The sequence below is a fragment of the Erythranthe guttata genome, chromosome 6, assembly GCF_056151865.1.
Source record: "Erythranthe guttata isolate IM_541 chromosome 6, IM_541, whole genome shotgun sequence".
NCBI lineage: Eukaryota > Viridiplantae > Streptophyta > Magnoliopsida > Lamiales > Phrymaceae > Erythranthe > Erythranthe guttata.
In genome coordinates, this window is record NC_142538.1 from 3,168,938 (window position 1) to 3,182,976 (window position 14,039).

The window sequence follows — 14,039 nt, forward strand, 5'->3', positions numbered from 1 at the left end:
TAATAGATAACAGCTCTGCGGCCAAACTTATATTAAGGTAGTGTTTCCAAACTTATTTAAAAACAGAAGTCAGTGATTGTGCGTTAAATTTGTTTTAAATGCTTATTCTAGAAAATTGGAGGTATTTGCAAATATTTTGGAAAATTAACTTAAATAGAAAATGCAGGTTTGGGGATGGTTAAGAAAAATAGTTTTAAGCAAATTATTTTAAGATAAGTAAAATCAAAAGTTGATTTTGCAAACAACTAAAAACATAATATGAGTAAAAAAAAACTCACAATCACTTTCAAAAAGCTTTTGCAAACACCACCTATGTATTTATATTTTCGGGAAATTAGATGATACACTTGATTATTCACATTTGGTGAATTTGAATCGTAAATCTACACATAATTACATACACACCATATGTATGTGTGATTAGTGGGTAGTTATTTAATTAAGCCATGATTAACTAAATAGTTGGACTTAATTTGATGTTTGGTATCCTCAATAACTTGCCGGGTCGACCCGCCAAAATTATATAATCATGGTTTATCTTGGCTTATCTTGCCTTTTAATGAGTTTTTTTTGTTGGACCTTTCAAGCTCCAATAAAATAATTGGGTCTCATTAGATTATTTAATCTTATCTTGGCTAATCTTATCTTGTCAACAAAACGGGGCCTAAATCAATTGTTAGATTCCACCCGATGTAAGAGCAACTCAACTAACAACCATTTTGATCACGTTGCATAAGATTTTTTAGTTTTGTTCCTCAAATTAAAAAAAAAAAATGGATAGTCAATCATATGAAGTTACAGCTTGCAAGATACTATTAACATCTTTATTTTTCTTTTATTAATAAAGTAATTAACAAATAAATTAAGCAATTGTAATATTTGAAATGTGGGCCTTTGGGCTGACACAATAACTTCTCTTAAGTATAGAAGCCCATGGAATATATAAACCGTGGCCCGGCCCAAAAAGTATTAACCCTATCTTCCCCACTCTCTCGAGCAGCTCTCTTCTCTGTCTTCGTTTTCTCTGAATTTCTAAGCCTTCTTTCTCCGATCTCGCGTTTTCATTTTTTCTCTGAATTGCAGCTTTCTTTATCTGAATCGAAGAGTGTCGAGGGATGGCTTCTCAAGAACAAACGGTGCTGCAATTCGGTCAGTCACCAACAAGTGTATCGGCTAGGGTTCATCCACTTGTCTTATACAATATTTGCGATTGTTACGTGAGGCGGCCCGACCAAGCTGAACGCGTCATCGGCACGCTCCTCGGATCTGTTTTACCCGACGGTACGATTGACATTCGTAATTCTTACGCCGTTCCCCACAATGAGTCCTCGGATCAGGTAAATCCATTTTTTTTTAATGTATTTTATGAAGATTTTTTGAAGGAATTGTATACATTTTTGTGTCTTAATTATTATTCTTAGTTAATTAATTGCTCCTGGTTTTCTGAAGTAGACTGTAATTTGTAACAATAAACATACTATGTTGGAGTTCATATCGATTCAGTAAATGCAAGTTCCCCGGGTTCTTTCGTCTGTTGAAGTTTAGAGTGGATATTTGACTGTTAATTTGTTTCTGTTGATTGGGATTTGTTTGGTATGTATATAAACTGAATAGTATAGTTTTTTTCTGTTTTTGGATAACCTTTTTTACTTTTATTTGTATCTAGGTTGCATTGGATATTGATTATCATCAAAATATGTTGTCATCCCACCAGAAGGTGAATCCAAAGGAAGTCATTGTTGGATGGTAATTTTCAGTTTATTAGACAATATTCTTTTGTTTCTTTCTGCTACTGTATGTGCGCGTATGTTAATAAATTCAAAACTAACGCGTTACTGTCCGCTAATTATGCATTCCGGTTTGGAAATCCTTAGTTCTTGAAGAAACTTTTAGTATTTACATTTGGGTCGTCCATAATATACAAGTTAGTTGACAATAACACACATTTTTTCTGTTTATTCATCTGGTTTAATCTCATTATTATAACTTTGTGGCTTTGCTTGTCATACTCATCACACTATTATGTATTTTTGCCTTGTTTTTGTTGACTTCATTATAGTGCATCTTAGGCACCATAAATTGATTTTATGACTATTTCCAGCTTTTGATTGAGCAGGAAATATGAATACTTGTCTAAAAATGCTTTTTGTGATTTTAATCTTTATGAATTTCTACTTGATGTAAAGTAAGTGAGCTACTAATATGTTGTCGATGTCAAACTTCCACTGGTATTTTTCTGATACTAATTGGATTTTTTATATGTACTTCTATGTTGTAGTGAGTTGCTTTCTTCATCTGTCCTTTTTTATACCCTGTTTCTGATTTCCACAAACTTTAAGTCGTCGGTTGAGAAAATATTTGATTCATGAGAATTCGATAATTTAGCTGATGCTTTCAATAGATGTCTTAATTCTGGAAATAGATTAGATGCTTATGAAATATGAATATACTTTTATTTGGGCAGGTTTTCGACTGGTAGAGTCGTTGCTGGTAGTGCATTGATCCATGAGTTCTATTCTAGAGATGTCAACAATCTTGTTCATTTGACTGTTGATACTGAATTCAGAACTGGAGCTGCGGCAATTAAGGCCTTTATCTCTATTAATCTGTCCCTTGGCGAGCGTCAACTTGCTGCTCAGTTTCAAGAAATTCCATTGGACCTACGCATGGTTGAGGCAGAGCGAATTGGGTGTATGTATCTATCTGGACCTTTGCTTATAACTATATCCATGCTTCATACTTTTGATCTTATATTCGATTCAGTAAATTATTCAATTTGGATGTATATATGTTAAAGTTTGTACCCAATCATGTTTATTAGTGATTTTATGCATGCAAACTGCCTGCATTTGGCATAAGGGTCAGTGGTTCTCCACTTTAGAAATAAATATGTGTCCACTTTTGTGGTTGGTGATATATTCTAGAGCATTTAGCAACTAGTATCATATTATCTGATTAGTATTCGTGGATATTGTTTTTGTTGGCTCAACTGATTGTTTGGATAATGACTTTTCCGTTTTGCGACAAATTATTTTTCTGTTTGTTGGCTGTGATGATTTTCTGAAAGCGCTCAATGTTGATGCTTCGTCTTTCCTGGAACTTCGCTACTTCATTACCTCTAAAATGATACTTGTGAAATTGACTGATGCATGCCCTCGCGTATTCATTGAACATGTTATGATGTTTTTCATTGCTTAGTATGGATTTTTATTTATTACTTGCATAGTCGCATTGCTGTTGCGTTATTTCTTATTGATTAATTATATAGCGTGCATGTGTCGATATACTTGATTAAATTATCTTATTGGTTTTTGTTTTTGTTTGTGCAGTTGACGTGCTTAAGCCGACAAATGTGGATAAACTTCCTAGTGATCTGGAGGGAATGGAAACCTCAATGGAACGATTACTTGCTCTCATTGGCGAAATTTATAAATATGTAGATGATGTTGTGGTGAGATGGCTGTTTTATAAAACTCTTGAATATCTTGTTTGCATCCTTCTTTTGCGTCATTTTTTAACTGCTTACGTTTTTCTCTTTTAGGAAGGGCGGATTGCCCCTGATAACAAAATTGGAAGATTCATATCCGATACCATAGCATCCCTTCCCAAACTGTCGCCACAAGCTTTCGATAAGCTAGTCAATGATAGTCTGCAGGTAAAAACTTGTTTTTAAAGTTTTTCTTATGGCAATTAATTCGTGTTTGCTTTGCCGTTTCTGAATTTCGCTTTAATTGATGTTTGGACTTGGATTGGAGTGGGGAATTGGCAAATGTAACAAAATGTCTAAAGCTTAAACTATGAGTTATGATATTTCAAAAGGCTAGGATATTATTTTCATTCATGTTTACCTCACTAAAAAAATTCAAGATATAGCGAATAGCATTGTTCCATTTTCGAGAGAACTTCTCACTTCGCATTTGTATTAGTAGATTCAATTCGATTAGATACTTTTCGGTATATATTTGGTGGAGGTATACTTTTCGTAACAGAATCTATCTAAACTCGAGTTTTTTCTTCTTCTTGTAGGATCAGCTGCTGCTACTGTATTTATCTAGCATTACAAGGACACAGCTCAGCTTAGCAGAAAAGCTGAATACAGCTGCCCAAATCCTGTGATTGATCAACCCCGTATCGGTTTTGTGGAGCTCCAACTGAGTAGTACTTCTATGTAGTTTTTTTTGTGACGATTTGGCCTTCATTTGATTGGTGCTATCATTCCAACTAGAAAAAAAAATCATGTACTCTGTATTTGAGATCATTTAGCCACATACTTTCTGGGGATTTATTTTTGTTTTTGTTTGTGATCTATAACATGTCTTTATGAATAGAAAATATTGGCAACATCTAACTATCAACTCCCTTGTCGGACTTGCCTGTTTCTCTTCATGATTGGCTGTTCCTGTATCCATTGCTGCAAGGATGAAATTATGCAATTTACATGTTAGATGCATGTAAATACTCACAAGTAACGATTAATTATACGAAAAAATTGCCACCTTTACGGACAACTGATTTATCCTTTTGGTTCTAATCAAGTCTTAGGGCACATTACATCCACCTCCCTGAAGTAAAGTTTAATTACTAAAAATCCCTTATTTTTATCCTCCACTGTAGTTTGTAATTTCTTGCATCAACTCCTACAAAAGAGTGTTAATGTAAGAAATTTACAAATTCTTTTGGTTCTAATCAAGTCTTAGGGCACTTTACATCCACCTCCCTGAGGTAAAGTTTAATTACTAAAAATCCCTTATTTTTTTATCCTCCACTGTAGTTTGTAATTTCTTGCATCAACTCCTACAAAAGAGTGTTAATGTAAGAAATTTACAAATTCTTTTGGTTCTAATCAAGTCTTAGGGCACTTTACATCCACCTCCCTGAGGTAAAGTTTAATTACTAAAAATCCCTTATTTTTTTATCCTCCACTGTAGTTTGTAATTTTCTTGCATCAATTCCTACAAAATAGTGTTAATGTAAGAAATTTACAAATCGCATGGGTGGATGTAATTTTAAAAAAAGTGAGGAGAGGAGTGTTAATGTAAGAAATTTACGAATCGCAGGGGTGGATGTAATTTTGAAAAAAGTGAGTAGTTTTTTTTTTTCGTAAATACACCTTTGGTTAAGGACGGTTGTAATTTACGCTAATTCTTATGTTTCATGCGATCTTGAAATGAAATAATTAATGCTTGAATTAATGCCACCACTTCTTTTGATGAAATTATATTTTTTACTGGTGGCCTCTCACAGCATGCAGTCTATGATTGTAAACTCATTTTCTTACAAGGATTAATTATTAATCTGTCCAAATAATAAGAGTGGTGTCTCAAAAATGGGGTATTATTTCTCAGCAAAATGTGCATATAATTAGACACTCTGTGCATGCTGACATAGATTAGTGGAGACAACTTAGAACCCGACGGAAAATTAGGGGCCGCCTAGATTTCACGCCCACCCACACATATATATAAACACCATTTATTAATTAATTAATATTAGTTTAATAGAGTTTGTCGAATCTCACTGAAAAACATTTTTACTCAGATATGAAAAACGGGCAAAAAATAAAATAAAATAATAAATAAAGGTTGTATGTTATCACTATCTATTTGGAGTGATTCAAAAAATAAAATAAATATCTATTTGGAGGTTTGGAAAGGGACAGCTAAATCCGACGCATGGCACTTTTATCCATCTCTACTTTTGCTTCTTCCTATGACTTTATTTTTCAATCTAAATTATTTCCGAAAAATCGAATTAAATAAATTTTATATAGCATGTATAATTAATAATATTTTTTTATAATATGGATAAGCAATTATACGTAATGCCAATTTTTTACTATTTTAATATTAAATGTTGTACAAAGAATAAGGCATTTTTTTAGTACCGAATAATCAATTACATGTGAGGAAAATAATCTAATCAAATTAATCCGATGCATCAAATTAAATATTTTGAAAATTTGAATTAAAAAAAAAATATATATTTGAACAACAAGAAAGAAAGAAAGAAAGAATTGTAAAAAAAGAAATTGCAGTAGGGGTGATTTGACAGTAATTCCTAGGAGTGCTGCAAAATGCAGATCCAAGTGCAAACGGACAGTGATGTAATTAAGAAAAGACGAGATTACGTATTGAGATCCAAACATTGATCTTGTGAATTGTGCCAAAACCACACACACAACTAATTAATTGGCTGGTCCAATTTTCATTATTTGTCACAGTCCTAGAATCATGTGCATATTCACATCTAACATTATTTTACTAAATTAGGTTCATTGTTCCTTGACCAAAAATTATATACAAACTAGGGCAACACCTCTCATATATATAATAATACACACACACACACACACACATATTTCTCTAATGTATCCTTGACAAAAAAATAAATAAAATCAACCATAAATATATATGTTGAATTGAGTTTGAAAAGAAATTAAACTAGTAAAAGACAACAATAAAAGATGAATATTTATAAAGTCCCGAAAAATATTGAAAATTGAATCACACTCCATCAAGACAATCCCTAAAAAACAAAATGTGTTATAGGTATATGATCATTAAATTAATCAACTTACAAGCTTTTAAAATTTAGACATTTTGCTAAACGCCCCTAAGTACCTATATCCTTTTAAGTGAGGACATTATATTTTCATATTTTGCTAAAAGTCCGTCGAACAGTTTAGACATAAATAAAATAGTTAATTTTGATTGAAAATACATTATTGTTATATAACTCATAGCCATAAAAATCACATCTACTTAAAAAAATGACATTTCTCCTACTATTCCGCCTCTAATTTTCACCACAACATTCTTGGAAATTGGTTATTTTCATCTAAGATATCTATTTTCAATCCAAATTCTCCAACGATACTATCCCTTTCCACTCTCATGAATTGTCTATTTTCAGTCTAACTCTACAACCAAGTTGTCGATTTTCAGTCTAAGCAGACTGTTAGATTACACAAAATAGTTTAATTTTGAGGGAGTTTTAGCCAAAAATTTCCTTTAAAATATGTGTAATTTAAAACCCCGCATGCGTTTTCTCTTGGGGTAATTAATTTCTTTAATAAGGTAAAGTTTCTTGGATAAATTGAAACATAAACCAAAGTTGTATTATGAAATTCATTAGATTAAAGAAGCCATGTTACAAGTATATAAATTAATTAGGTGAAGAACAGGAAGCAGTTGGACACAAGAAAAGCCAATTTGGTCCCCTTTGAGTTGGTCGTGTGTTGTCTCTTCTCACTCTAAATCTTAAATTGGTGGCTTTTTATGTCCTCTTGTTTGTGTCTCAACACCCTCAAAAGGAGCTTTTCTTTTATTTAATTTTTTTTTTATAATATAATGTTTTATTATATTATTTATCCCAATAACACAATTCTTTTCTTCCTATTGACTGAATTATTTTGAACAGTTGATATGTATTGGTCAATAAATATAATCTGTGCTGTCAGAATTTTTTGTGATCACAACACTCCAACTGGGATCAAACACAATGTGAACTTTGACTTTATATCACCAATGCATCAATTTTATTCTAATTTTGCAGACCATCTTATAATACTATAAACACTGAAACAACATTATATATATATATATATATAACTGTTGAATTAATTAAATCAAATGAACAAAGAGGATTTGATACATGCATGTTTCTGATCTTAATTAACACAACCGGGGTTTTATGATTAATCAATTATATTATTAAGATTTTTATTACTTTAATTTCCTAGCTAGCTCTCTCCTTATGAATAATTTAATTAACAAATTGAATAAAAGAAGAATATTATATCAGATAAAAAAAAGATTAAATTAGGAAAAAAGAAAATGTAAGTAAATCAAGAAAAAGGTGTTTGCTTTCTTGAATTTCTTGAACTGATATTAAGCAGGAAATTAATTAATAATAATAAATAAAATGTAAAAAAAATGGAAGAACTCACACACACACACACACACACACACACACACACACACACACACACACCTCTTTGTCTGCTCGCGCGCGGCCCTAAACTTTGAACAGTGGCAGCTTTTTCTGCATGTCTATCTCTTCTCCTTCTACTATCAAATTTACTTATTTATTAATTAATAAAAAACAATAGCCCCTCAAATCCTCAAACTTCTCTCTCATCCCTAAAATCAATGCACTCTCTCTCTCTCTCTCTCTCTCTCTCTCTATATATATATATATATATATATATAAATAAGATAACAGCATAAACAAATAACGTTATCAACTTGCCCTAGTTCTTTTTATTTTTTAAGCAAGTACAATATTAGAACTCATAGCAAAAACAGATTCTGATGGAAGATCAGTATTCAGCAGGGTTTTGCATCAGGGCGTCACGCGGCGGCGGATGTGGCGGCGGAGGCGGTGGGGGGACGAAGTGCGGGCGGTGGAACCCAACAAGCGAACAGGTAAAAGTTCTGACAGAGCTGTTCAGGTCAGGTCTGAGAACACCTAGTACGGATCAAATACAAAAGATATCTTCTCAGTTGAGCTTTTACGGCAAGATCGAGAGCAAGAATGTTTTCTACTGGTTCCAAAACCACAAGGCCAGAGAGCGACAGAAACGCCGCCGCGTTCTCGTCTCCACCGCCCCCGCCGCCGACGACGACATAATCAATATCCACCACCACCACCTTCAGACCACCACCACCACCAACACCAAGCTGGCCGCCGTTTCCTCCACAGAACGTAAGTTTTTAATCTATTTTTTGTTTTGTTTTGTTTTGTTTGTATTAAATCATATTTTTCTTAATTATATCAGACTAACATATATAATTATATATTTGTTGACAGGTAATTATTATGGTGATGAAGGGGTGATTAATTACGAGGTTTCGGAGGGAGGGAGGGTTATTGAAACCCTACAGCTGTTTCCAGTGAAGTGTTTAATTGGTGAAGCCGCAGATAATAATATTGGTAATTGCAGATCAGAGAATGCTTCCTTCATTACGTACGGCCATAATAATAATATTAACGGCGCTACTGAAATGGATCATCCCACGTTGGACCTGCGATTAAGCTTTTTTTAATTATTTACATTATATTAATTAACATGATATAGACCTAATTAATTATCTTGCCCTTTTTCTTAATCTCATCATCATCATCATATAATATTTCTGCTTTAGTTTAATTGATTAGGATATATGACAATTGATATTGCATCGTCAAAATGGAGTTCATCTATTATATTATTGTTCTTCTTCTTTTTAGTGTGTTGAGAGATTATATTCAACTCGTTGAGGGGAACTCAATTATTTTATATTATATTATATTATTAATCAATTCACTTCGATCGACTTTTGTTTAAATTAATAAAATTATAATTATTATATCATAACTTGTTTAAGGCAAATAACTACTACACGAACCTACGACAATTTATTGTGATTAATACGATCCAAATCGCCTGATTCGATCCGATTTGAACCCTTTTCGATTTAAACCGTTGAATAAGTCGAAAATTTTCAAAAGCATCTTAAGATTTACGATTTAGTTCGAACCATTTTTTATTTAATCCCAAATTCGTACAATACATACACGGTCTTCAGAATAAAATATATATATATATATATATATATATATATATATATATATATATATATATATATATATATATATATATATATATATATATATATATATATACATTGAGTACAATATTAAAAATATATTATGATAAGATATAAGGTTTTAACTACAACATGCAGTTAAATAGGACAATACCTCGTTGTAACATATATAGTATGTCCATCTTATTTTGAGTTTGTATTGGCTCTTGAATTTAAATTTATATATAAATTCCACTTTCCCCCTTTTACTTTGACTCGATATCACTTTACCTCATTCTACTCTCAATTGCATCGATTTGCCCCACTGTACTTGAAAAATTATCTCAATGTGGCCATCACCGTTAGTTTTCAGACCTTTGACCTTAACACCGTTTGTTCTAAGTCTGAAAATTACTAAAAAATCACCCCTCCCAGTTTAAATAATTATTAAAAAATTAAAAAAACATAATTATTTGTAATATTTTCATTGATGAATATTACAAATGATGATAAATGATACTCTTTTAATCGTAAACCTTTTTTGCTATTCTCGTGTTAAAAAGACTAATAGTCCTTTTATTATTATTTTTTATACAACATATGTAGCTTGGTTGTATGGTGGTAGAGATTTCTATGTGATATAATTTTTTGTAATGAATACTAGGGCTGGGATTGAGTTGGGTCGGTCGATTACTAGCCTAAAAACCGACCCATTCATCAAACCATTTTTGCTTAAATTCTAAAACCATTGCCGACCCAACCTTTGTGGGTCGGTTGATGGTTGGCAACCGAATATTTGGTTCCGGAATGGGTCGGTTGATGGTTTATACCAGTCACCTGGTACACTTAAAAAAAATTCAAATTTTGGAGTAAAAATATTCACATTCAGCGTGATGCCACGATGCGATCATCATTTATCAGTTGAAAATAATAAATAACAATTTAACGAAATAATATAATTAGGAAATTCAAAATAATTTCAAACATGCACAAGAGATCTTTAGTGGAGTTTTGTGGCTTTTTGTTTAAGCTTCGGCATAAAGAAATCGGTGGAAGATTTAGGTCAATTTATTTTTTCCTTTGTTGATTGTTTTTAAAATTTAAAATACTAATTATTTTAATAATTTCAATAATCACTTAAGAAAACACGGCCTTTATTTTATAAGATTTTAATAATATAGTTGGATGACCGATGATTATCGGTCAACCAACTTTTAATAATATTAGAAACCACTAACCGACCCATTACAGATGGATTGGTTGAAATTTCCGACCCGATCCAATGGGTCGGTTAAAAATTGATTATCCACCTAAAATATTGTCGGTAATGGGTCGGTTGGTGGATAAAAACCAACCCAGTCCCAACTCTAATGAATACTATGCATAGTACATAATTCAATTGATATTTATAGTATTTTTTAAGAAAAATAAAAACTCTTAAAAGTTATGATTCGCTTTTTTAACAAAATATTTTTCGATTCGATTCACGATTTAATAACCATGCTCAAGTATTTCATTTAAGCTTCGGGTATTAGTCGGGTTGGGCATATAACATATCGGGTCGGGTATTGAAGTCGCTACCCGGAAACCCTATCGGGGGTAACCCACCTTTCTAATCCAAAAAAAAGGCTGAAAATAATTTGGTGGGCTACTACTTGGTAGTCTTGTTTGGTGGGCTGCACTAATTACTTAATTAGCCAGCCCATTTAAAAAGAATAAAAGGTACAACGATGGCCCAATACCCGAATCCCCGAAGGCCCGAACCGAATGCCACCGTCACCCGCTCGGGTTTAAACCGGTTTATATAGAACCAAATACCAATTAATTTTGTTTTTAGAGTAATACAAAATACCAAATTATATCTTCCTTCTCATCGCCGCCCAGCTTCTCCTGGTTCTTCCCCAATTCAAAGGCTTTTTCTCCGGGTTTTGTTTAAATTGAGGTCGGTTTTTCTCTGCTATATCTAAGCAAGCTTATTTTCGTACCTTTTCGTATATTTTTCAGATTCGTTTTTACAATCCGATTAGTTATACTAAGATCTAAACTAGGGTTTCAGGTATCTCAAAAAGCTTCAAATTTTGACATTAATTATTATGAATTATATGATGATCTGTGTTTGGAATTATGTGTTTGTTAAATTACTCTCTTTACTTATCTATTCCTCTTTTTTTTTTTTGTTTTGTTTTGTTTTAAATATCATGATACAGCCGATTTTAGTTCTTCCCCTTTGTTCTCGGTTTCATAATTAAAATTTTAGTTTCGATTTGCAGAAGTTACTACACTTTTTTTAATTAATTTTTGATGTGTCTCTGTAGGGTTGTATCAGTAGCTAATAGTGAGATTGGATTTTGAAGATGGTGGCGTTGACGGATATTCTTCCAAAGGCAAAATCATCAGTCAATGCTAATTACGACCACACAAACGACCCATGGTTTAAAAATAGGTACAGTGTAACCGAGGCCGAGAATTCCGAGGCTCCCAAAGCTAAGTCAGTCCCTCCCTACTTGAAACGAGCAGGGTTTAAGCCGTCTAAGCCCGAAGATTTCGGTGATGGAGGAGCCTTCCCTGAAATTCACTACGCACAGTACCCACTTGGCATGGGCAGAAGCACGAACCAGAAATCGGGTGGCAAGACTCTACCCCTCACCGTGGATGAACGAGGCAACTTGAGATATGATGCAATTGTGAAACAGAATGAGAACGCGAAGAAGATTGTGTACTCTGACCACACCGATCTTGTTCCAATCTTTGTTAAAGATCTCGAGAAAGAAGATGAAATGGAGGTGGACGAAAAGCAGAAAGAAATCGACGAGACTATGCAAGAAACCAAAGCTGCGCTCGAGAAGATAGTTAACGTGAGGTTGAGTGCTGCACAGCCGAAAAATGTTCCGGCACAGTCTTCCGACTCCAAGTTTATCAAGTACAAGCCATCACAGCAGTCGGCGGCTTTTAACTCGGGAGCTAAAGAGAGGATTATTCGCATGGTGGAGATGCCTGTGGATCCAATGGAGCCGCCCAAGTTCAAGCACAAGAGGGTTCCAAAAGCTTCCGGTTCTCCGCCCGTGCCAGTTATGCATTCCCCTCCTCGGCCAGTGACTGTGAAGGACCAGCAAGACTGGAAAATCCCACCTTGTATTTCCAATTGGAAGAATCCAAAAGGATATACAATACCGCTAGACAAGCGTCTAGCTGCAGATGGTCGTGGTCTGCAAGATGTTCAGATTAATGATAATTTTGCAAAGTTATCGGAGGCTTTATATGTTTCGGAGCAGAAGGCGAGAGAGGCTGTTGCAGTTCGTTCGAAGGTTCAAAAGGAGATGATGATGAAAGAGAAGGATAAGAAAGAGATGGAGCTTCGTGAATTGGCAAGAAAGGCGAGGTCCGAAAGGACCGGTGTTGCTCCGGCAGCTTCTGTGCCTATGCCGCCTTCCGAGAGGGGCGGCGGTATTGGTATTGACGATGGTGACATGAGTATGGATTACGAGCGTGTGAGAGATGCTCCGAAGGAATCGAGAGGGGAGAGAGAGGAGCGGTTGCAGAGGGAGAAAATCCGCGAGGAGAGGCGGAAAGAGAGGGAGAGGGAGAGAAGACTCGAGGCGAAAGATGCTGCCATGGGGAAGAAGAGCAAGATTACTAGAGATAGAGACCGTGATATCAGTGAGAAAGTGGCTCTCGGAATGGCATCCACAGGATCGAAAGGAGGTGAAGTCATGTACGATCAGAGGCTGTTCAACCAGGAGAAAGGGATGGACTCTGGTTTTGCTACTGACGATGCTTACAACATTTACGACAAGGGTTTGTTCACTGCTCAGAATACTATGAGCACTCTGTACAGGCCTAAGAAAGATGCGGATGACGAGATGTATGGTGGTGCGGATGAGCAGCTGGATAAGCTGATGAAGACCGACCGCTTCAAAGCTGATAGGTCGTTTGCAGGTACGTCTGAGAAGACCGGCCCGAGAGAGAGGCCCGTTGAGTTTGAGAAGAACCAGCCGCCTGAGGAAGATCCGTTCGGTCTTGATCAGTTCTTGACTGAGGTTAACAAGGGTAAGAAAGCAATGGATAAAGTTGGGGGTGGAGGCACTTTGAAGGCTAGCGCGGGGTCCATGAGAGATGGCTTTGATGGTTCAGGTAGATCAAGAATTGGATTTGAAAGGGGTCGTTAATTCGGGTTTTGATTCTGTTTAAAGTTAAATCTCGGAAAATTTCCACAACTTTGATCTTTTTCTTACTTGTTTTATGTGAGAGATTTTGAATTATGAATTGCACTTTGTGTTTGCTGTCTTTTGGTGATAGCTATAATCTGTAATGAATGTTGTGACATTTGATATTTGGTGTTACTGATGTTAAAATATGTACTTTGCAATGGTCAATGGGATCCTTCCCCAAAACGACGCAGTATTAATGTTATTGGGCCTATTGGGCTAGTATAATTCTTCCAATGATTATGCCCAAATATTGCCCATTAAC

General features: G+C 34.5%; 3 protein-coding genes across 3 annotated transcripts; all 3 read left to right on the top strand.

The window, feature by feature from the left end:
- Positions 1 to 904: 904 nt before the first annotated feature.
- On the top strand, positions 905 to 4,355 carry EIF2 (eukaryotic translation initiation factor 2). Its single transcript, XM_013003203.2, has 6 exons — positions 905 to 1,337; positions 1,667 to 1,746; positions 2,465 to 2,691; positions 3,330 to 3,451; positions 3,542 to 3,655; positions 4,027 to 4,355. The coding sequence occupies exons 1-6, from the start codon at positions 1,116 to 1,118 to the stop codon at positions 4,114 to 4,116; spliced, it is 855 nt and encodes a 284-aa protein (XP_012858657.2). The 5' UTR covers positions 905 to 1,115; the 3' UTR covers positions 4,117 to 4,355.
- Positions 4,356 to 8,221: 3,866 nt separating this feature from the next.
- Positions 8,222 to 9,226, top strand: WOX7 (WUSCHEL related homeobox 7). The gene is made up of 2 exons (XM_013002664.2): positions 8,222 to 8,706; positions 8,812 to 9,226. The coding sequence occupies exons 1-2, from the start codon at positions 8,313 to 8,315 to the stop codon at positions 9,045 to 9,047; spliced, it is 630 nt and encodes a 209-aa protein (XP_012858118.2). The 5' UTR covers positions 8,222 to 8,312; the 3' UTR covers positions 9,048 to 9,226.
- Positions 9,227 to 11,923: 2,697 nt separating this feature from the next.
- SKIP (chromatin protein family) lies at positions 11,924 to 13,921 on the top strand. The gene has a single exon (XM_013003078.2). The coding sequence runs from the start codon at positions 11,924 to 11,926 to the stop codon at positions 13,733 to 13,735; it is 1,812 nt and encodes a 603-aa protein (XP_012858532.1). The 3' UTR covers positions 13,736 to 13,921.
- Positions 13,922 to 14,039: the final 118 nt, after the last annotated feature.

What these genes read in the sequence shown, in the direction of transcription:
- SKIP (XM_013003078.2), top strand. Translation starts at nt 11,924, where the DNA reads ATGGTGGCGTTGACGGATATTCTTCCAAAGGCAAAATCATCAGTCAAT.
- EIF2 (XM_013003203.2), top strand. Translation starts at nt 1,116, where the DNA reads ATGGCTTCTCAAGAACAAACGGTGCTGCAATTCGGTCAGTCACCAACA. An exon ending in ACAATGAGTCCTCGGATCAG is followed by an intron (nt 1,338 to 1,666) that starts GTAAATCCATTT and finishes ATTTGTATCTAG; the next exon opens with GTTGCATTGGATATTGATTA. An exon ending in AATATGTAGATGATGTTGTG is followed by an intron (nt 3,452 to 3,541) that starts GTGAGATGGCTG and finishes TTTCTCTTTTAG; the next exon opens with GAAGGGCGGATTGCCCCTGA.
- WOX7 (XM_013002664.2), top strand. Translation starts at nt 8,313, where the DNA reads ATGGAAGATCAGTATTCAGCAGGGTTTTGCATCAGGGCGTCACGCGGC. An exon ending in CGCCGTTTCCTCCACAGAAC is followed by an intron (nt 8,707 to 8,811) that starts GTAAGTTTTTAA and finishes ATTTGTTGACAG; the next exon opens with GTAATTATTATGGTGATGAA.